This window comes from Centropristis striata, chromosome 6 (genome assembly GCF_030273125.1).
Source record: "Centropristis striata isolate RG_2023a ecotype Rhode Island chromosome 6, C.striata_1.0, whole genome shotgun sequence".
Lineage (NCBI taxonomy): Eukaryota > Metazoa > Chordata > Actinopteri > Perciformes > Serranidae > Centropristis > Centropristis striata.
The window spans coordinates 17,236,489-17,257,320 of NC_081522.1; the positions used below are offsets into that span (position 1 = coordinate 17,236,489).

The 20,832-nt window shown below is 41.0% G+C and overlaps 4 protein-coding genes across 4 annotated transcripts; 3 read left to right on the forward strand and 1 right to left on the reverse strand.

Annotated features, from left to right (window-relative positions):
• The first annotated feature begins 405 nt into the window (after positions 1–405).
• On the forward strand, positions 406–3,098 carry LOC131973023 (E3 SUMO-protein ligase ZBED1-like). The gene is made up of 3 exons (XM_059334859.1): positions 406–1,385; positions 1,639–1,848; positions 2,051–3,098. Exons 1-3 carry the CDS (start codon positions 406–408, stop codon positions 2,214–2,216), a joined length of 1,356 nt encoding a protein of 451 aa, XP_059190842.1. The 3' UTR covers positions 2,217–3,098.
• Positions 3,099–3,222: 124 nt separating this feature from the next.
• On the reverse strand, positions 3,223–5,053 carry LOC131972825 (uncharacterized). The gene is made up of 3 exons (XM_059334562.1): positions 4,556–5,053; positions 3,762–4,473; positions 3,223–3,666 (listed from the first exon to the last, which is right to left on the reverse strand). The coding sequence occupies exons 1-3, from the start codon at positions 4,649–4,651 to the stop codon at positions 3,413–3,415; spliced, it is 1,062 nt and encodes a 353-aa protein (XP_059190545.1). The 5' UTR covers positions 4,652–5,053; the 3' UTR covers positions 3,223–3,412.
• Positions 5,054–7,198: 2,145 nt separating this feature from the next.
• LOC131973959 (cocaine esterase-like) lies at positions 7,199–11,901 on the forward strand. The gene is made up of 13 exons (XM_059336101.1): positions 7,199–7,342; positions 8,399–8,591; positions 8,680–8,818; positions 9,081–9,214; positions 9,346–9,499; positions 9,743–9,847; positions 9,947–10,045; positions 10,195–10,338; positions 10,440–10,517; positions 10,607–10,754; positions 10,853–11,002; positions 11,108–11,180; positions 11,255–11,901. The coding sequence occupies exons 1-13, from the start codon at positions 7,267–7,269 to the stop codon at positions 11,439–11,441; spliced, it is 1,680 nt and encodes a 559-aa protein (XP_059192084.1). The 5' UTR covers positions 7,199–7,266; the 3' UTR covers positions 11,442–11,901.
• Positions 11,902–12,148: 247 nt separating this feature from the next.
• On the forward strand, positions 12,149–20,209 carry LOC131973957 (cocaine esterase-like). Its single transcript, XM_059336097.1, has 13 exons — positions 12,149–12,599; positions 14,069–14,261; positions 14,350–14,488; positions 14,791–14,924; positions 15,012–15,165; positions 18,018–18,122; positions 18,222–18,320; positions 18,470–18,613; positions 18,734–18,811; positions 18,901–19,048; positions 19,147–19,296; positions 19,404–19,476; positions 19,551–20,209. The coding sequence occupies exons 1-13, from the start codon at positions 12,524–12,526 to the stop codon at positions 19,735–19,737; spliced, it is 1,680 nt and encodes a 559-aa protein (XP_059192080.1). The 5' UTR covers positions 12,149–12,523; the 3' UTR covers positions 19,738–20,209.
• Positions 20,210–20,832: the final 623 nt, after the last annotated feature.

Below are 20,832 nucleotides of genomic sequence, written 5' to 3' on the forward strand. Positions count from 1 at the left end.
CTCCAATGCTGGTATAGCACAAGAGGTCAGTGATGGCCGAGGTGGATACCACCACATTCTGTTGACCTTTTCATGGTCCAACTCAGGTTGATTGATGTTTGACCACCGGAACAGGGCCTTGGCAATCCAGCACTGGTCAACCTCTGCCAAGGCAGGGATCCAACCAGCAGGCAGGCAAATTCTGTTCTCTGTTAAATAGAAATGAGAAAATTAAGGAATGAATGAATGAATGTATGTGTATATATATATATATATATATATATATATATTAGTGCTGTCAGTTAAACGCGTTATTAACAGTGTTAACATAAAACCATTTTAACGGCGTGAATTTTTTTGTCACGAGATTAACGTAATTTTGGCCTGGTGTAGTTTTTGAGTGGATGGCGAGCGCGAGACGCCGAAATGGATGCCAATACGATTCTGATTGGGAAGTTTACTTTTAAACAATTGCCAAATGGTTCCATTGACAAGAGCAAAGCGAGTTCTCCGCCTCCTCGTCATAGCCAGGCGACAATAGACGGCTTCAGACAGAAGCACTTGGATACCACAACTAAGAACAAACTTACTGCAGCCATAGCTAAATGGGTGGCTACTGCATGTAGGCCTGTTAACGTTGTGGAGGACGAGGGTCTGGTTGACATCATTCGCATAGCATCCAACGACTGGACCTACGAATTGCCTTCGAGAGCCACCATTACAAGCCACGTACAGAAATTGTACAAAACGGAGAAGGGTAAGGTACAGCAGGCGTTGGAGAAAACAAAAGCAGTCGCGCTCACTGGTGATTACTGGACAGCCCTCAGTAATCACAACTTCCTCGGGGTCACAGCCCATTTCTATGATCCAGAGTGGAAACTTGAGTCATATGCTTTAACTGTTATGAAGACAGAAGAGAGGCACTGCGCTGACGCGGTTGCAGAGCACTTTATGAAAGTAGCAAGAGAGTGGGACATCGAACACAAAGTTGTCTCACTGACAACAGATAGGGCACGTAATATGATTGCAGCGGCCAGGCAGCTCCCCTTTGAGCACATGCCGTGCATAGCACACAGTGTGCACCGAGCTGTCACGGTTTCTCTTACCAACAGCCCGTTTGACAACGCATTGGCAAAATGCAGAAAAGTTGTTGGACATTTTAAGCATAGCCCGGCAAACCAAGCGGAGCTCGAGCAGCAACAAGTCGCACATCATCAGAAGAAAGAGTCACTCGCACAGGAAGTCTCCACCAGGTGGAATAGTACCCTGGAAATGATTAAGCGTGTTCAGCGGAATGCTGAACCTCTGAGAGATGCACTGGCCCTGCCCGCAACCAACGTCGCCATGCCAACTGCTGCTGAGCTGGAGAAACTGAAGAAGCTCGAGGCTGTGCTGGATCACTGCAGGTAATTTATTGTGTATCTGTGTCGTGTGTATATCTGTTTGTTTAGAAATCAAACTAGGTCTGTGTCAGAACAGTAATGTTAATGTTGGGTGTGTGTTTATGTGCGTGCGGGTTGGCTATGGATAATGCATGTATGAAAGATTGGAGTGTGTGTGAGAGTGTGGTGAGTGAGTCAGTGAATGAGTGAGAGAACTCTGTGAATTACAGTAGGCTTTACTAGTTCCCAGCTAAAATGCTTCTCTATATTATTGCAGGTATGTGTCTGAACTTCTGGGAGGAGAGAAGTTTGTGTCTTGCTCAGCGGTGCTGCCAGCGTTGTGTCATCTGTCACGAGGGATGGAGGTCACTGAGGACGACCCAGCTTACATGATTAAGTTCAAGGGAATCTTCACAGCAGACATGGAGGGTCATAAGGAGAAGACCAACATCACATGGCTGAGAGTTGGGACAGCACTTGACCCAAGGTCAGATTGCCATGCTTCATTTTTACAGTCATCCTCATTCTCAGCATTGTGTTTCTCTCAGTGTGTTTGTTTTGTTAGGTTGCTTGCCTCTTTACTTTGTATTTTTGAATTTAGCACTGTAGATAGAGATAGAGGTATTGTCACAATGTTGTTATACCTGCACCTGTACTTGTGTTAAAGTTGCATTTCATTTAATTTCAAGGTTTAAGGACCTCAAGTGTCTGAGCAAACCTGACAGGACTGAGGTGTGGGGTACGATCTGCGCCTTGCTCCAGGAGATGGAGAGGCCTGCACAGCCGGATAACCAAGTCACGCCTGAGCCTCCTACGAAGAAACCAACTCATGCTTGCACACGAGTCTTCATCTGATGAAGAGGAGGACAGTATTGAGCAATGTCTGGAGCGCTACAAGGCAGAGCCTCTGACTGGCATGGATGACAGTCCCCAGGAATGGTGGTCCGCACATTGTGAAATGGCCCGCCTTGCACGCAAGTACTTAGCAGCACCGGCAACATCAGTACCTTCTGAAAGGTTGTTTTCAGGGTCTGGACATGTTGTACAAAAGAAGCGAGCTTCCCTGTTGTCTGAAAATGTCAACAGGCTTGTCTGTTTGAGTAACTGGCTCAAAGCAAAGAAGCAGTAGGCTAGGCTAACCTTTTACTGTTACTGTTGATCGGGTTGATGAGCCTCTGTTGAATAAAGAGCAGTAGCCTGACTGCTATGTTCAAAGCAAACTTGAAAGTATTAAGCCATGGTTTAGTTTACCTGACGTGCACTTTATAATTTTATTTTGTATTTCCCTAGTTTAACTGCACTATAGGCTGAGTCCTAATTTACCTAACGTGCTCTTTATAATTTTATTTTGTATTTCCCTAGTTTAACTGCACTATAGGCTGAGTCCTAATTTACCTGATATGTGCACTTTATAATTTTATTTTGTATTTCCCTAGTTTAACTGCACTATAGGCTGAGTCCTAATTTACCTGGCATGTGCACTTCATAATTTTATTTTGTAGTGCCCTGGTTTAACTGCACTATAGGCTGAGTCCTAATTTACCTGACATGTGCACTTTATAATTTAATTTTGTAGTGCCCTGGTTTAACTGCACTATAGGCTGAGTCCTTATTAACCTTACATGTGTACTGTATAATTTTATTTGTAGTGCCCTGGTTTAACTGCACTATAGGCTGAGACCTAATTTACCTGAGGTGCACTGTATAATTTTATTTTTTTGTGGCCCTGTTTGCCAATGTTGTTTTTCAATAAAAAAAAACATTTGCATAAAGCAAGCCAATCCACTTTTGTTGATAAGAGCATTAAAATGAGAAAAAAATAATCGGACAAAAAAAAAAATCAAGGGAAATTTAGAATAGATAAAAATGTGCTATTAATTGTGATTAATTGTGAGTTAACTATGACATTAATGCAATTAATCGTGATTAAATATTTTAATCTCAATATAATTAATTAATATATATATATATAATTACAAAAAAGTAGTTTCAATAGACAGCCACAATTTTCAAAATGGATAGAAAAGATAACAAATATGTATGTATGTATGCTAAGTCAAAATTCTATTCATGTCCTCATGTATTGACACATTTAGCATCAATTGCAAAACAAGTATAACAAATAAACATATAGAGAAGGGGAGAGTGTGTGTAAGTATTTCATAAAAATACATACGTGGCATGTCTGATTCCACCTCTTGAACTGCCAGCAGAAGCTCGCTGTCAGTGGGCTCATTCTTACTGGTAACTAGATTTGTTGGCACCGTGTCCTTGGTGGATCCAGCAGGGGACAGAGCAGGAACAGCTGAAAAGAATGACATAAAAACAGAATACATTACAAATATGAAAACATCTACAAGTCCATGTTACACAAAATCATTTTTCTATTTGTATACTTACATGGCTGAAACGTGGGTTGCATAAACAGCCTCTTGACAGACTTGTGAATTCTCTGCTGAGACACTCCTTTCCCGATCAACAATGACCGCAGGGAGGATATAGGCACTGAGGATGCACGAAAAGAGGTGGATAGTTGCGGTGAGGTGGAGGGCACTGTGGAGGTGGAGGGCACTGTGGAGGAGGAAGGCTGTGTGGAGGTGGAGGGTCGTGTGGAGGTGGAGGGCCGTGTGGAGGTGGAGGGCCGTGTGGAGGTGGAGGGCTGTGTGGAGGTGGCTGGTGTGCTCCGACTTTTGGAGGATCTCGTCTCCATCTTGAATTGAACAGCATAATGTCCCTCTGGATAGTGTAAAATGTACCTCTTAAGGGCATTTTTATTGGCCAGGTTGTTATTTGAATCAGAGCTTCCTGATTCCTCTGACATTGATGCCACCACATACCCAGCATACCCCAGCGCATTCTCAGCCACCCACTGAAATGTTTGACCCCTAAAAATTCCAAACTGCAGCTGATGTTGGCCCAGAAGATGCTGCTCATTTTCCGGGTCCTCACCACGACTAATAACAGCCACCCTTGCCGACTCCTTTACTCGATCTGGGGACAAAGCGCGGGCCCATGGCCTATTCTCCCCCTTCACCTTCTTTGCATCCTCAGAATCAAAGAGGTTGGCAAGACCATCCCCCCTCTTACTAAATTTAGGATCCATTCTGTATAACTGAAAAACCAACAACAGTTAAAATATGCTTGGTCTGAAAACAGACTTAATCACAGAGTCTCTTGAGGCTGAGATGTCTGACCTCTCGTGGAAGTCCAGCAAGTTGCAATAAGGCAGTGTAGCAGCAGGATGCCACACCAGCAGGCAAACAGCAGTGAGGGGTTAAAACGGAGATCATGGTCAGAGACAGAAATGTGACGGGAGAACGACGAGGCAGGTTAGTCAGGGGCAGGCAGGTTTGGCAACGATAGATCAGTCGAAAGGAAATTGCTGGAAAAAATTGAAATAAAGTTAGAATTAAGTATTCTTTTATCTCTTTTCATGAAATTATTGTGACAATGTGATTTATTCTTGATAGATAACGTGTATATCTTCTCAAAACTTTATTGATCAATCTCTTCCAAACATGTCACAGTGAAATTTAAAGCACATATAAATAAAATTAAAAGATCCATGTGTCTGAACACAAAATTATTCCAACTTTAACAGTGTATCTGCCTTACAAATATATTTTTCTGTCCATACAATGTATTTGTTTTATATGCCTTTAATCTTCTTTTTTAATTTCATGATTAAATTCTTTGCTTTTTGTATACTTTACTACAGAATATAATAAATTAGCATATTCATCAAACCATCCTAATATATTGACTTATCTATACATATCCGTTTTGGCATTTTTTTAGATAACTGAAAATAAAGAATAAAAGCATATATTACGTTGGTAAACTGTGTGACTGTTATTTATTTATTTGTCCTTGTTTCATTCTTTTCCATTTAATTATTCTTCTATTTTATTTTTTGCATTGTTTATCTTTCTGTACCTCATTTCTTCTTCTTTGTAATTGTGCATTGTATTGCTGTTTGATATAAATTAATTAATTAAAAAAGAAAAAAAGAAAACAAGTGGCGAATTGCTTCACTGGGTGATGGCAACCACAGCACTATCTTAGGCAATGTCTTTGAATATCATGTTGCATTTTATCAAGCCTTAACCGAGGTCATCTTTTACCTGCAATACAGACTGTCCAAAGGTGAAACTCCTCCCCAAAGAGTTATACAAATAATAAATATTCAGGGTTTTTTTTCTTCTTTGCTGGCTTCATGCTGGTTAAGGAAAACACTGATTTGGAAATGAGTGTGTGCAAATATTTAATGGTGTGTGTAGGAGCTGAATGTGTTTTGTTGAGATTTTATCTGTGGTGTAATTCACTCAATGTATATGTGGGGTCGCTATGCTGTTACCTGGGGAGCTCAGGTGTATAGCCTATAGGTGGGATTGTTCACTCTTTGTGCAGGGTTTGACCCGGAAGGGCAAATGTTTTTTTGACCGCAGCTATAGCGCTGTAGCTCTGTAATGCTGTAACGCATCATGCCGGTAGTTTGTTTGTATGTTTTTCTTTGTTTACATGGCACGGCAATAAACACACTGTGTTGTGGAACAGTGTGAACATTTATTCAATGCAGTATGAGAGCATCAGCCGAGGCGAGGCGAGTCAACCAGGTTTTTCCGGGACTCAAATACCTCAGTAACTCAGTATAAGACTGAGCTCCTTTAATAGTGTGAAATTCCCAGCATGGAGCAATGTGATAAACCGCCTTCTTAAAGGGGTAATCAAATTTTCCTTTTTTGATAGCCATCAATTTACATAACACATATAATAATAGCACTTCACTCACCAGGTTAATTGCAGGGATCAGATCGACACAACTTTACAAAGGAGTAAATTAGGCAAGCAACCTGCTTTATAAAAGGTTAGATAAATAATATTTAGTCGAATTATACATTTTGAGATGTGTACAGGTTGTGGAAACCTGATCAGCAAGGTGTCAGTTTGAATGAATGGCTGAAGTGCCACAGTTTAACTATTAAAAAAAAAACCTAACCCACTCCGCCTGGGACTTGAACCCTCATATGTGTCATTATGAGCAACAATGCCAGTATTAGTCGGTCATTGTGGGTGGCCTGCAACATACCTACTTTGTTTACCTACTTTGTTGTTATAATTCTGTAACAGCCAAGTTTTTCATGTATTTTTAGTTTCTACATTAAAAAAATGCTTGCACAGAAATGATTTGGAGACTGTGAAGGCAAGGGATTCATATGTATATTGCTTAATAAAATATTAAAATGGCAATCAAATAAAATATCTGTTTATTTGAGCATGGGAACTTTAACAAGAAAAGGACTACTTAACCTGCACCAGTCATTGTAAAAACAGACTCTGCTAGTGCAGTTTGCACATGTATCATCAAGTGCACTTTTCCGTGAGGATTATAAACTTCAGTGATGGAAAAAAACAGCATAACCATTTATATTGTAGGTCACAGTTCCTCTTGCCAGACCTTTGGTCAAACTATAATCTCAGCAGCAACGGCCACTGCCCTTGTGTCACTTTTACACCGTCTATGTGTGCAAGTTACATACGCTTTGTAAGAAGCCAACATTTTTTATTTTGTTCCTTTTGTGATTATATGGATAATAATGAAACAGTCTACATGATATATATTTGTGTGCATTGATGAGTATCACATTATAAGCCTGCTTTATCAATCTTGTAACTTTTCTCCAAATTATTTTGGTTTCTTCACTGAGGTGCGCAGTGAAGGGGCAGGAAAGTCTGCTTTCTGTTGGTCACCTGTTACCGACTAAGTCACGCCTTATCTTGCACATAATATTAGGTGGAACACTGCCTTGGTCAAAGTTTCGTGGGGAAAGCTTCTTGGCAGGCGTTATCTCCTGGCCTCAACCTAGAACCCACTAGTGTTACATCCCACACAGAGACGAACAACATGAAGTCCCGTGCAGAACAAACTTTATTCTATCTAGCGTCTGTGTTATTTTTCTGTGTTGCTGCAGACCTGCATGGTAAGTAGGAGAAAACTAATATCACTGCACAGTTATATAGTCAACACAAATTAGCATGCATTGCTCTGAGATGTAACTCTTACATAAAGGGTTGCAATTAAACATTCATTCAATCATTATTCTTCACCGCTTATCTGAACTCGGGTCACGGCTGGAGCCGATTCCAGCATGTCGAAGTATCCTTGGGCAAGATACTGAACCCCAAATGGCTCTCGATGCTGCGTTCATCGGTGTATGAATGAATTCCCAATGGTGGCAGGTGGCACCGTTTAGGATCAGTATGATTCAGTCACCATCAGTATGAATTTGTGTGTGGTGTGAACGGGTGAATGAGTGCAGTCTGTAGTGTAAAGCGCTTTGGATAAAAGCGCTATATAAGTGCAGTCTATTTACAGTTTACCAGACTATCACAGGACAGACACAGTCACACCTACGGGTAATTTAGAGTCACCAATTAAATATAAGCTGCATATTTTTAGACTGTGGTAGATGCCAGAGGACCTGGACCTGGAGAGCCCATTGACACGGGGAGAACATGCAAACTCTAAATAGTTTGGAAATCGATTTATCTGCCGAGTTCGACTTTGATTAATCAGTTATTAACCGGATAAATAATTAAAAGGCTAAATGTTATTATTTCCAGCATTTATTATGACAATTTTTAAAAATCTGCTAAAAAAAAATCTCTATTTATGAACAATTACATATACACACTATGTTGTTGTAGTTTATAACTGCTGAAGAAGGCAAGTAAACACAATGTCCATCTAAAAATATATATATTATTAGATAAAATGGACATTGGGTATGCATCCATGCACTGAGAAGGAAAACAGAGTTCATAAAAATAATATTCAATTGATGAGATATTGCATCAGTTTGTGTTGTGAAGAAACAAAGGATTCACTTTCGACTGTCTGACTAAGGGAAAGACATATTCCATAAACTCCTTGTTTCAGCTAATAAGTGTTAGCTAAATCTTCCTTCTTCCTCAGGAAATGGAACTGATAAATTGTGTTACATTATTATTCTGATTCAGTCCTAATATCCTGACAGCACCTGATGTTCACACAAAGCTCGGGAGCCTGAGAGGTCAGTATGTGGCTGTAAAGGGAAAGGAGACTGGCGTCTATGCCTACCTGGGTGTTCCATTTGCCAAGCCGCCTGTTGGGCCTGCTCTGAGACTGGCTGCACCCCAGCCTGTAGAGGGATGGGAAGGAGTGAGAGATGCCACCCAGCAGCCGCCCATGTAAGGCCTTCATATGTTTCAGCTGTTGCATACAACACTTGGAGAAAGGTTGTCCAATACTTATTGCAATAATATGTCTCTTCCTCAGGTGTATTCAACATAGACAGCTGTCTTTAGATCTGGTGGAAAGAGTCGGCATGGTGGTAGATCTCCCAGAAATTTCAGAGGACTGCCTTTACCTCAACATTTACACTCCTGCAAACAGAGCTCACAATGCCAAGCTCCCAGTAAGTTGCTGCGAGTTTGTAATCATGTTGCTCAGTTGAGATTCAGTTTTGGATCATTTTAGATTGATAATGTTCTTGAAGAAGTTGGCTTAACTCACAGTGCCCATATGTAGAAACAGCCTGCAAAGAAACTGATGTTGCCCTGTTTTTGTGACCATCAGCTTTATGTTTTAATCAAATCAAAGTCTTTGTTTGATGTAGTTTGATTTTTTAATTGGCTCAGATAGAATATAGTAAAAAGGGTCTTTCATTACCATACCAGGTCATGGTCTGGATCCATGGTGGAGGTTTTAGTATTGGGTCAGCTTCCGTATATGATGGATCAGCCCTGGCTGCTTACCAGGATGTGGTTGTGGTTCTGATCCAGTATCGCTTGGGACTTCTAGGCTTTCTCAGGTAAAAAGATTTGCAGTTAGTATGAACACACTATGGTTAAAGTCTACTGATCCGATTTTTTAATGCTCATGTAAAAAACTGGGTCATTTTTACCAGTTGGTGTGGACTATAATTGTGTATTTTCCATACAGCACTGGTGATGAGCACATGTCAGGAAACTTTGGCCTGTTGGACCAGGTTCAGGCTCTGAGGTGGATCCAGCAGCACATTCATAACTTTGGGGGAGACCCAGGTTCAGTTACCATATTTGGGGAGTCTGCTGGCGGAGTGAGCGTTTCCCTCCTGGTAAGGATCAAACTGCAGATAAGGACTCAAAAAGCTTTTTCCCATAGACTGCCATTATAAAACACACACCTGTAAAACTATTGACAGGACACCTGCAACTGCAAACAATGATGACTTTATAGATTATACATTTTTGATTTTTGTAATTTAAATACTTTCGAGCTGAAAAAACAAACAAACATATGTCACGTCATCACAATGTAAAGCCTTTGACTCTGTTTCTTCTGTTGCTTGAATCAACAGCTTCTGTCACGGCTGTCTGATGGCCTGTTCCACTATGCCATCGCTGAGAGTGGCACTGCTGCAATGGATTTACTCATTTCAAATGATCCCCTTCCAGTGACACAGGTTAATGATCAGTGTGATTATTTTTGAATAATACTAAGAGTATCACAGCACTTTTGTTTTTCAAAATTGTTGAGATGGATCCCACATATCTGCCCTCAGATGGTTGCAAATGCATCTGGCTGTAGCCTCGAAAGCACAGAGGAGATCGCTGATTGCATGAGGAGCGTCAATATTGACACTATTGTAACTCTTGGACAGGTGAGATATTTACTGCAAAACTGATATTGGCTGACTTGATTGGATAAGTGAAAAATTAGTGGATTATATTTTCTAAAGATATCTATAAGATGTATTTATGTTGTCTTTATGTCAGCTTTTTTTTCCTTCAACAAACTTTTTCTCTCAAGGATGAAAAATTGAGAACAGCTATTAACACTGATGGACACTTCCTTACAAAACCTGTGGATGAGCTGTTCCGTACACATGAACTTCTTACTGTACCGTTCATGACTGGTGTTAATAATGATGAAGGGGGCTGGTTACTTCCTAGTGTAAGTGTGAATGCTAAGTTGTTACTGAAATTCATATGTATGAAGGGTAAACCCATTTCCAATTGAGCCCATTAAAATATTGACTAATTGTCTTCCAATAGTTTATGGCTCCTCCAAACTGGACAGAGGGAATGGATCGGGAGCATATCATGAACATGATGTACATGTTCTACCCTGATGTAAGGCAGACAGTGCTGGACATGTACAATATTACTCTGCTTCATCATGCCAAAACCTCTCTGACAGATGTGTTGCTCATTTTCCCAAGCCCGATGATGCCATGTTCAGAGATCTCTTGGTAGATGAATATATTGGAGCCGGTGAAGATCGTGTGAAAAATAGAAACGGATTCACTGAGATTCTTGGACATATGATATTCATCTTTCCAGCAATTAAAACTGCTAATGCCCACAGAGGTATTTTCTCTACACAATATTTATTTAAAAACCATTGTTTCATATTTTCTGTCACACACTTTCATAAACACAATTTAACACATCCATTCTTCTTTTAGATGCAGGTGCCCCTGTGTACCTGTATTACTACCAGCATGCTCCTGAATTCCTGCAGGCAAAAAGGCCGAGCTATGTTGGGAGTGACCACGGAGATGAAATCTTTACAGTATTAGGATTCTGCTTCACAACTACTCATGTCAAAGTAACTGGTAAGTGCAAAATAAAAATCACTATTTCAATAGGCCACCAGAGATCTAAGTTTCTTTGGGTTTTTTTAAAGTGCAAAATGTTTTATTCGATCATCATTATTTTAGATGCATGCTCTGAAGAGGAGGAACAGCTGAGCAGGGCTATGATGAGCTACTGGGGAAACTTTGCTCGCACAGGGTAAGCCTCACTACAAATGATGCTGCACATGGAGATAATACTTGTTTATAACTTGTGTGTGATTGTGTGTCTAGGTCTCCTAATGGGGAAGGTCTTGTCCACTGGCCAAAGTATGGAGCAGAAGAAGACTACTTGTCAATTGATGCAAATGAGCAGGTACCTGGTCAGCACCTGAAGAAGGAGCGGTTTGTCTTCCTGACTCAGACTCTGCCGGAGAAGATCCGACAACACAAAGAGAAGATGGAGCGCACCGAGCTGTAGAATAGTCACCTCTATTTTCTCCCTTTATCAATTTACTATAGAGTCCATCTTTAACAACAAACACTGTTGAACTTAAAAAAAAATGTGTGTAATGTTGCAGTAGGAAATCAACAATTAACGTGTAGTATTCAAAACTTGTTCAGAAAACACTCTATTATTCTCATACTGTCTGACTAAATATCGCTGTATTTACACTCGATCTACTAATTTAAAAAAGTATAGCCTACCTCTTTTTAAGAATATTGTTAAATACATTTTCATCGTCAATTGACAGCTTGGAGGTGTGGTTAGAAATACCTTGCCCTATAGGCTGCTATTAATTACTAGTTATGTGATAACCATAAATGATATATTGATCTATGTCAGTTATGCAGTCTCACTCGCTAAGACTAATGTTGACAATGCCTTTCTGTTTTTATTTTTCACATGTATTTTGTTCAAGAAAGGAAATAAACAATCAAAAGTCTGTTCAGCCTGTTTATTTGAGCATGGGGAGTTTAACAAAAGGGCCACTAAACCTGCATCAGTTTAGAAGATGGAGGTACCTTGCATGGAAATTAGTCATTGGTTATGTACTCATAACCCAGAAAACATATCACCATTTATATTGTGACACACAGTTCCTCTTGCTAGACCTTTGGTCCACCAATAATGTCAGCAGCAAAGTGCACTGCTCTTGAGTACCTTTTACACAGTCTATGTGTGGAGTTACAGAAACTTTCGTTGATGTTTGGTTCCAGTATGGACAGATTTTGGATTTGAAAATTTCTTTGGAAGAAGCAAAAAGGTTTTTATTTTGTTTCTCTTGTGGGTACATGGACAACAATAGATACAGTCTACAGGGGATATACTGGTGTGCATTAATGGGTGCCAGTTCAACAGGGAGCAGTGAAGGGGTGGAACGTCTGCTTTCTGTTGGTCACCATTTGCTTTGATATAAAACCGTCAGGCCTTATCTTCTCCGTAATATAAAGTTCAGCACTGCCTCTGTGAAAGTTTTTAGGGGAAAGCTCTGCAGGCGTCATTTCTCTTACCTCATCGAAGAACCCAGCAGTGTCGCAAACCACATAGAGACAAGCACCATGAAGTCCCGCGCAGAGCAAACTTTCTTCTATCTAATGTCTGTGTTATTTCTCTGTGTTGCTGCAGACCTGCAAGGTAAGTAGGAGAAAACTAATTTCACTGCACAGTTATATAGGCAATGCAAATTAGCATGCATGGCTCTTAGATGAAGCTCAAAACAACATAGTCCAGGTATATGTTTTTTTGTTGTTGTTTTAGTTCTCATATGACTGAATATGTTGTTGACTTGTTACATGTTTGCAATTTACCGAGCCTTAATCGAGATAATCTTTTACCTACTTCCAATGCAGACTGTGTCCAAAGGTGAAACTCCACAAGACCAAGCAGGTCGCATGTAATGAAATTATCCAGGTTCCTTTTTTCTTTGCTGGCCTCATGCCAAGGTTATAATAGTTTTGGATTTTTCATTAGTTTTAGTTTTAATTTCGTTGTGAATTTTTGTTTTCAAATTCAGTTAGTTTTAGTTAGTTTTTAGAGTGAGTTTGCTAGTTTTAGTTTAGTTTTTACTTTTTGAAAATGCTTAGTTTTAGTTTAGTTTTTATTAGTTTTAGTGTTAGTTTTAGTTTTTTTGTAATGGGTATGTGCCTTCATTTCCTTTGGTTTATCATCTCAGCCCCAATAAGGTTATTAACTCTTACAGTTCTGGGTGTTTTGTATTTTGGTTCTAGTGTAAACATCCCAGTCTCAGTAAACATATTCACCATGTGTTCCTGCATGTTCAAATAGAAACAATGAATTCCGTATGAAAAAAGTTGACAAAGACGAAAACTAAGGACATTTTCACTATAATTTCAGTTAGTTTTAGCTAGTTTTGTAACCACAAAATACAGTTTCAGTTAGTTATCGTTTTTTTAAAAACTGTTGTTTTTATTTTTATTTCAGTTAACGAAAATGTTCTTCTTTCAGTAGCCATCATTTCTTATGGGTACAGTAACACTGCTTTACAAAGGAGCATTATAATGATAAATGATCAAATAAATAATCAGCACAAATTTTTGTCGAAATTATTAACATCATTACTTTGAGGTCAAATGTCAACACACTCAAGATGTGTGCTGATTATTGGTAACAGAGAAAAATTGTATTCAGTAGCGCTCTGCATCAATAATGAATTTAACTCAAGAAATGAAAAGAAACTAGGCTAGCCTAAAGTTAAATATAGGGCTCCAACAACCAATTATTTTAATCAATTATTATTCTGTGAATAATTGTTTTGATTTAATGTATACAGTTCTAGTTTTCAAAGGTGAAATATTTTAGTTTGGAAAGAAAATGTTCCATAGCCCAAGGTGGCATCTTCAGATTATTGATTTTGTCCAACCAACAGTCCAAATATTCATCATATTCAATTTCCGACAATAAAACAAAACACATGTTTTGTGTTCGCTGTATGAACAGCATTTTAAAGTTTTGACGACATCAGGCAACCTCGTCTTTCACTTTTTTGAAGTGTTGAAAATCATAATACATGTTTTTTCCTCAGGAAATTGAAGTGATAAATTGTGTTACATTATTATTCTGATTCAGTCCTAATATCCTGACAGCACCTGATGTTCACACAAAGCTTGGGAGCCTGAGAGGTCAGTATGTGGCTGTAAAGGGAAAGGAGACTGGCGTCTATGCCTACCTGGGTGTTCCATTTGCCAAGCCGCCTGTTGGGCCTGCTCTGAGACTGGCTGCACCCCAGCCTGTAGAGGGATGGGAAGGAGTGAGAGATGCCACCCAGCAGCCGCCCATGTAAGGCCTTCATATGTTTCATCTGTTGCATACAACACTTGGAGAAAGGTTGTCCAATACTTATTGCAATAATATGTCTCTTCCTCAGGTGTATTCAACATAGACAGCAGTCTTTAGATCTGATGGAAAAACTCGGCATGGTGGTAGATCTCCCAGACATTTCAGAGGACTGCCTTTACCTCAACATTTACACTCCTGCAAACAGAGCTCACAATGCCAAGCTCCCAGTAAGTTGCTGCGAGTTTATAATCATGTTGCTCAGTTGAGATTCAGTTTTGGATCATTTTAGATTGATAATGTTCTTTAAGAAGTTGGCTTGATTGATTTTGAAGAATCCATAATGACAATGTGACTCATGATGCCCATATGTAGAACCAGCCTGCAAAGGAACTGATGTTGCCCTGTTTTTGTCACCTTCAGTTTTATGTTTTTTTTTTTATTAAAGTCTTTGTTTGATGTAGTTTGAGTTTTTCAATTAGCTCCAATATAATAGAGTAAAAATTTATAAGGTCTTTTATTACCTAACCAGGTAATGGTCTGGATCCATGGTGGAGGTTTTGGTATTGGGTCAGCTTCCACATATGATGGATCAGCCCTGGCTGCTTACCAGGATGTGGTTGTGGTTGTGATCCAGTATCGCTTGGGACTTCTAGGCTTTCTCAGGTAAAAATACTCACAGTTAGTATGAACACACTATGATTATATTTTATTGATCTGATCTATGCCTATGATTGTGTATGTTCCATCCAGCACTGGTGATGAGCACATGTCAGGAAACTTTGGCCTGTTGGACCAGGTTCAGGCTCTGAGGTGGATCCAGCAGCACATTCATAACTTTGGGGGAGACCCAGGTTCAGTTACCATATTTGGGGAATCTGCTGGTGGAGTGAGCGTTTCCCTCCTGGTAAGGATCAAACTGCAGATAAGGACGAGTATGGCACTGGATATGACAACGCTCTCAGCACATCAACAATATTTTCTAGTGGCCATTTTCAGTATTGCAGGACTTTAAACTAGGATGGCCCTCAAAGAGTGCAAACCAATGGCAAGGACAATCCAGGTCAATTATGACTTTTTCTAGCATACATTTTTGATTCTTGTAGTCACAAAACTTTCTATAGGCAGAGAAAATGGATTTAAAAATCTTTGACATCATCACAATGTAAGAGTGTAAGTGTAAAGTTTATGAGCTCAGTCATTGGTGGGGCCAACAGGAAAAACACTCCTGTATCCAGAGAACTAGAAGACCTCTCCTGGTAGGGTCTCCCAAGTCAAAGTGGTCCCAGGGGAGGGGCAGAACTACGAGAGATTCCAAACCCTTATGAAGCGTACACATTACCATAGGTGTACCTTGCCCGGCACAAGTAAACTGGGGCCCCCTCCTGGTGCCAGACCCGGGAGGGGAGCATGCAGGCCAACGTCTGGTGGCTGGCCGGGCTCAGCCCGAAAAAGCCACATGGATCTGCCGACCTGTGGGCCCACCACCCACAGAGTAGGGTATAAGGGTCGGGTGTGATGCACGCCGGGTGGCAGGCAAAGAGGTGGGTACCTGGCCGTGCTGATCCCTGGCTTCAGTGACTAGCTCTGGGGACGTGGAATGTCACCTCGCTGGCGGGGATGGAACCCGAGCTTGTACGGGAGGTCGAGCACAAGCTCGGAAGGGGTACCACCTGGGGACTCTATAGTTCTTCAGGGAGACTTCAACGCTCACTTGGGCAACGATGATGGTACCTGGAAAGGGGTAATTGGAAGGAACAGCCTGCCCGATCTGAACCTGAGTGGTGTTTTGTTATTGGACTTCTGTGCGTAGAGTTGCTCATAAGTGTACTAGGCCATAGATTGATGATTGATTTCATTATCGTATCATCAGATCTGCGGCTGCATGTTTTGGACACTCGGGTGAAGAGAGGAGCAGAGCTGTCAACTGATCACCACCTGGTGGTGAGTTGGATCAGGTGGCGGGGGAGGCTGCTGGACAGATCTGGCAAACGCAAACGTGTTGTTAGGGTGAACTGGGAACGTCTAGTGGAGATCCCTGTCTCCAGAACCATCAACTCACACCTCTGGAAGAATTTCTCCAGCATCCTGGGTAAGGTTTGGGACATGGAGTCCAAACGGGCCATGTTTAAAGCCTAGTTGTTGACGCGGCTGGTAGGAGCTGTGGTCTGAAGGTCATCGGTGCCTGTTGTGGCAGCTACCCAAGAACCCGCAGGTGGACACCAGCAGTGAGGGAAGCCGTCAAGCTGAAGAGGGAGGCCTTTCGGTCTTGGTTGACCGGGGTAGCAGCAGACAGGTACCGTTCGGTAGGGGCTGCAGCTGCGGCAGTTGCTGAAGCAAAAACTCGGGTTTGGGAGGAATTCAGGGAGGCTATGGAAGAGGACTTTTGGTCGGCCTCAAAGAGGTTCTGGAAAACCAGCAGGCGACTCAGGAAGGGAAAGCAGGGCTTGGCTCAAGTTGTGTTTAGCAGGGGAGGAGACTTGCTGACCCGACCTGGGGATGTCATCAGACGGTGGAAAAGGCACTTTGAGGAACTCCTTAATCCAGCCAACATGTCCTCTGTAGAGGAGACAGAGTCTCAGGACTCAGGGGAAGACTTATCATTATCCCTGCCAGAAGTCCTAGAGGTAGTCAAAAAGCTTCCCGGCGGCAAGGCGCCAAGGTTGAATGAGATTCGCCCTGAGATGCTGAAGGCTCTTGACACTGTTTGACAGTGTCCTGAGATGGACAGGCTGTTTGGTGTAGCGTCAGCAGTGATGCGGGTGTTGTAAGGCAAAGCTCTCGATTTACCGGCGCATCTATGTTCCAACCCTCACCTATGGTCATGAGCTTTGGGTAGTGACCAAAAGAGCGAGTTTGTGGATACAAGCGGCTGAAATGAGTTTCCTTTATAGGGTGGCTGGGCTCAGCCTTAGAGATAAGGTAAGGAGCTCAGACATCCAGAGGGAGCTCGGAGTAGAGCCGCTGCTCCTTCGCGTCGTGGTTTGGGCATCTGGTAAGGATGCCTCCCGGGTCCTCCCATTAGAGGTGTTCTGGACCCATCCAACTGGTAGGAGGCCCCAGGGAAGACCGAGAACACGGTAGAGGGATTATATCCCTCGCCTGGCCTGGGAACGCCTCGGGGTCCCCCAGGAGGAGCTGGACGTTGTGGCTGGGGAGAGGGACATCTGGAATGCCTTGCTTAGCCTGCTGCCCTTGCGACCCGGCCCCGATAAGCGGACGAAAATGGATGGATGGATGGATAGAAGACCTTTATTTTGTGAATACATCAGGGAAGTAAATCTCATTGGAAGGAGTAAGCAATATCTTTGGGGGTGGTAACCAGTTTTTACATCACATCCATGGCTGTATTTTATTGCCCAAAGCATTTTAACCAGACTTTGATAGCTGTTTCCTTTATTTCATGACAACGATTAGGAAAGAAAAACTGATCAAGTGAGCCATGAAATATGATCAGGAAAAACATTTTTCTTATTATTCTGACACCTCATGAATGCAACACAAACCTCCTAAATTGCAGGGTTAACAAAAGTGAAAATTCATTAATGCATCCTTCCCTTTGTTCAAATCCACTCCAAAATTTAAGGGGTTCTCAGCCCATGCTACACCCTTCCACCAAGTTTCATGAACTTTTTATGGACCAGTTGTTTTTCTGCAACCTTGCTGACAAATATTTTTGCAAGTATTGCACATGTATTTCCCTGCATAGTGACTACTGTCCACAGAACCTTTTATTTCTTCTGTTGCTTGAATCAACAGCTTCTGTCACCGCTGTCTGATGGCCTATTCAACTATGCCATCGCTGAGAGTGGCACTGCTGCAATGGATTTACTCATTTCAAATGATCCCCTTCCAGTGACACAGGTTAATGATCAGTGTGTTTATTTTTGCAAAATACTGAGAGTATCACAGCACTTTTGTTTTTCAAAATTGTTGAGATGGATCCCACATATCTGTCCTCAGATGGTTGCAAATGCATCTGGCTGTAGCCTCGAAAGCACAGAGGAGATCTCTGATTGCATGAGGAGCGTCGATATTGACACTATTGTGACAATTGGGATGGTGAGATATTTACTGCAAAACTAATATTGACTAACTGGATTAGATATGTGAACAATGAGCCTGTATTATTTTCTGGAGATATCTATCAGATGTATTTATGTTGTCTTTATGTCAGCTTTTTTTTCCTTCAACACACCTTTTCTCTCAAGGATGAAAAATTGAGAATAGCTGTTAACACTGATGGACACTTCCTGACAAAACCTGTGGATGAGCTGTTCCGTACCCATGAACTTCTTACTGTACCGTTCATGACTGGTGTTAATAATGATGAAGGGGGCTGGTTACTTGCTGATGTAAGTGTGAATGCTAAGTTGTTACTGAAATTCGTATGTATGAAGGGTAAACCCATTTCCAATTGAACCCACTGAAACATGATTTTCTGCATGTGTGAAATGTTAACTGTCTTCCCATAGTTCTTTGCTCCTCCAAACTGGACAGAGGGAATGGATCGGGAGCATATCATGAACATGATGTACATGTTCTACCCTGATGTAAGGCAGACAGTGCTGGACATGTACAATATTACTCTGCTTCATCATGCCAAAACCTCTCTGACAGATGTGTTGCTCATTTTCCCAAGCCCGATGATGCCATGTTCAGAGATCTCTTGGTAGATGAATATATTGGAGCCGGTGAAGATCGTGTGAAAAATAGAAACGGATTCACTGAGATTCTTGGAGATATGATATTCATCTTTCCAGCAATTAAAACTGCTAATGCCCACAGAGGTATTTTCTCTACACAATATTTATTTAAAAACCATTGTTTCATATTTTCTGTCACACACTTTCATAAACACAATTTAACACATCCATTCTTCTTTTAGATGCAGGTGCCCCTGTGTACCTGTATTACTACCAGCATGATCCTGAATTCCTGCAGGCAAAAAGGCCGAGCTATGTTGGGAGTGACCACGGAGATGAAATCTTTACAGTATTAGGATTCTGCTTCACAACTACTCATGTCAAAGTAACTGGTAAGTGCAAAATAAAAATCACTATTTCAATAGGCCACCAGAGATCTAAGTTTCTTTGGGGTTTTTTTTAAAGTGCAAAGTGTTTTATTCGATTATTATTATTTTAGATGCATGCTCTGAAGAGGAGGAACAGCTGAGCAGGGCTATGATGAGCTACTGGGGAAACTTTGCTCGCACAGGGTAAGCCTCACTACAAATGATGCTGCACATGGAGATAATACTTGTTTATAACTTGTGTGTGATTGTGTGTCTAGGTCTCCTAATGGGGAAGGTCTTGTCCACTGGCCAAAGTATGGAGCAGAAGAAGACTACTTGTCAATTGATGCAAATGAGCAGGTACCTGGTCAGCACCTGAAGAAGGAGCGGTTTGTCTTCCTGACTCAGACTCTGCCGGAGAAGATCCGACAACACAAAGAGAAGATGGAGCGCACCGAGCTGTAGAATAGTCACTTCTACTTTCTCCCTTTATCAATTTTCTTTCGAGTTCCTCTTTAACAACAAACACAGTTGAACTTAAAAAAAGGTGTGTAATGTGGCAGTAGGGAGTCAACAATTAACGGGTAGTATTCAAAACTTGTTCGAAAAACACTCAAGTATTCTCATACTGTCTGACTAAATATACCTATTATTTTTACCCTCGATCTACTAATTAAAAAAAGTGTAGCCTACTTCTTTTGAAGAATATTGTTAAATACATTTTCATCGTCAATTGACAGCTGGAAGGTGTGGTTAGAAATACCTTGCCCTATAGGCTGCTATTAATTACTAGTTATGTGATAACCATAAATGAAATATTGATCTACGTCAGTGATGCAGTCTCACTCGCTAAGACTAATGTTGACAATGCCTTTCTGTTTTCATTTTTCACATGTATTTTGTTCAAGAAAGGAAATAAACAATCAAAAGTCTGTTCAGCCTGTTTATTTGAGTATGAGGAGTTTAACAAAAGGGCCACTAAACCTGCATCAGTTTAGAAGATGTAGGTACCTTGCATGAAAATGAGTAATTTAAGGTACCTCTGGTAGTACAGTTTACAACTGTATTCTCAAGATTACTTCTCTTGCAGGGTTATAAGCCCTGATTAATGGAGAAACGGCATACGCATTTATATTGTAGGTCACAGTTCCTCTTACGAGACCTTTGGTTGAACTAAATGGTCAGCAGCAACATTCACTGCCCTTGAGTACCTTTTACACAGTCTATGTGTACAAGAAACAGAAACTTCCCTTGAGGTCCGGTTCTATGGACAGATTTTTGATTTGAAAATCTCTATTTTTTTCCTCTTGTGGTCATATGGACAGAAATAAATACAGTCTACAGATATACTGGTGTGCCTTGATGAGTATCACATTATAGGCCTGCTTAATCAATCATGTAACTTTTCTCCAAATTCTTTTGTTTTCACTACTGAGGTGCAGCAGTTGGATTGATAGTATGAACTACGGTTCCCAACATCCTTGACAGCTTTCCTCTCTATGTGAGGCTCATGGGAGATGTTGTTCTGTAGTGCAATATTATTTTGTAAAAATGACACTG

What these genes read in the sequence shown, in the direction of transcription:
- LOC131973023 (XM_059334859.1), top strand. Translation starts at nt 406, where the DNA reads ATGGATGCCAATACGATTCTGATTGGGAAGTTTACTTTTAAACAATTG. An exon ending in GCTGTGCTGGATCACTGCAG is followed by an intron (nt 1,386 to 1,638) that starts GTAATTTATTGT and finishes ATATTATTGCAG; the next exon opens with GTATGTGTCTGAACTTCTGG. An exon ending in GGGACAGCACTTGACCCAAG is followed by an intron (nt 1,849 to 2,050) that starts GTCAGATTGCCA and finishes TTTAATTTCAAG; the next exon opens with GTTTAAGGACCTCAAGTGTC.
- LOC131972825 (XM_059334562.1), bottom strand. Translation starts at nt 4,651, where the DNA reads ATGATCTCCGTTTTAACCCCTCACTGCTGTTTGCCTGCTGGTGTGGCA. An exon ending in TTGCTGGACTTCCACGAGAG is followed by an intron (nt 4,474 to 4,555) that starts GTCAGACATCTC and finishes TTGGTTTTTCAG; the next exon opens with TTATACAGAATGGATCCTAA. An exon ending in GCAACCCACGTTTCAGCCAT is followed by an intron (nt 3,667 to 3,761) that starts GTAAGTATACAA and finishes CATTCTTTTCAG; the next exon opens with CTGTTCCTGCTCTGTCCCCT.
- LOC131973959 (XM_059336101.1), top strand. Translation starts at nt 7,267, where the DNA reads ATGAAGTCCCGTGCAGAACAAACTTTATTCTATCTAGCGTCTGTGTTA. An exon ending in TACTCATGTCAAAGTAACTG is followed by an intron (nt 11,003 to 11,107) that starts GTAAGTGCAAAA and finishes TCATTATTTTAG; the next exon opens with ATGCATGCTCTGAAGAGGAG. An exon ending in GGAAACTTTGCTCGCACAGG is followed by an intron (nt 11,181 to 11,254) that starts GTAAGCCTCACT and finishes TTGTGTGTCTAG; the next exon opens with GTCTCCTAATGGGGAAGGTC.
- LOC131973957 (XM_059336097.1), top strand. Translation starts at nt 12,524, where the DNA reads ATGAAGTCCCGCGCAGAGCAAACTTTCTTCTATCTAATGTCTGTGTTA. An exon ending in TGTTGCTGCAGACCTGCAAG is followed by an intron (nt 12,600 to 14,068) that starts GTAAGTAGGAGA and finishes ATATCCTGACAG; the next exon opens with CACCTGATGTTCACACAAAG. An exon ending in TACTCATGTCAAAGTAACTG is followed by an intron (nt 19,297 to 19,403) that starts GTAAGTGCAAAA and finishes TTATTATTTTAG; the next exon opens with ATGCATGCTCTGAAGAGGAG.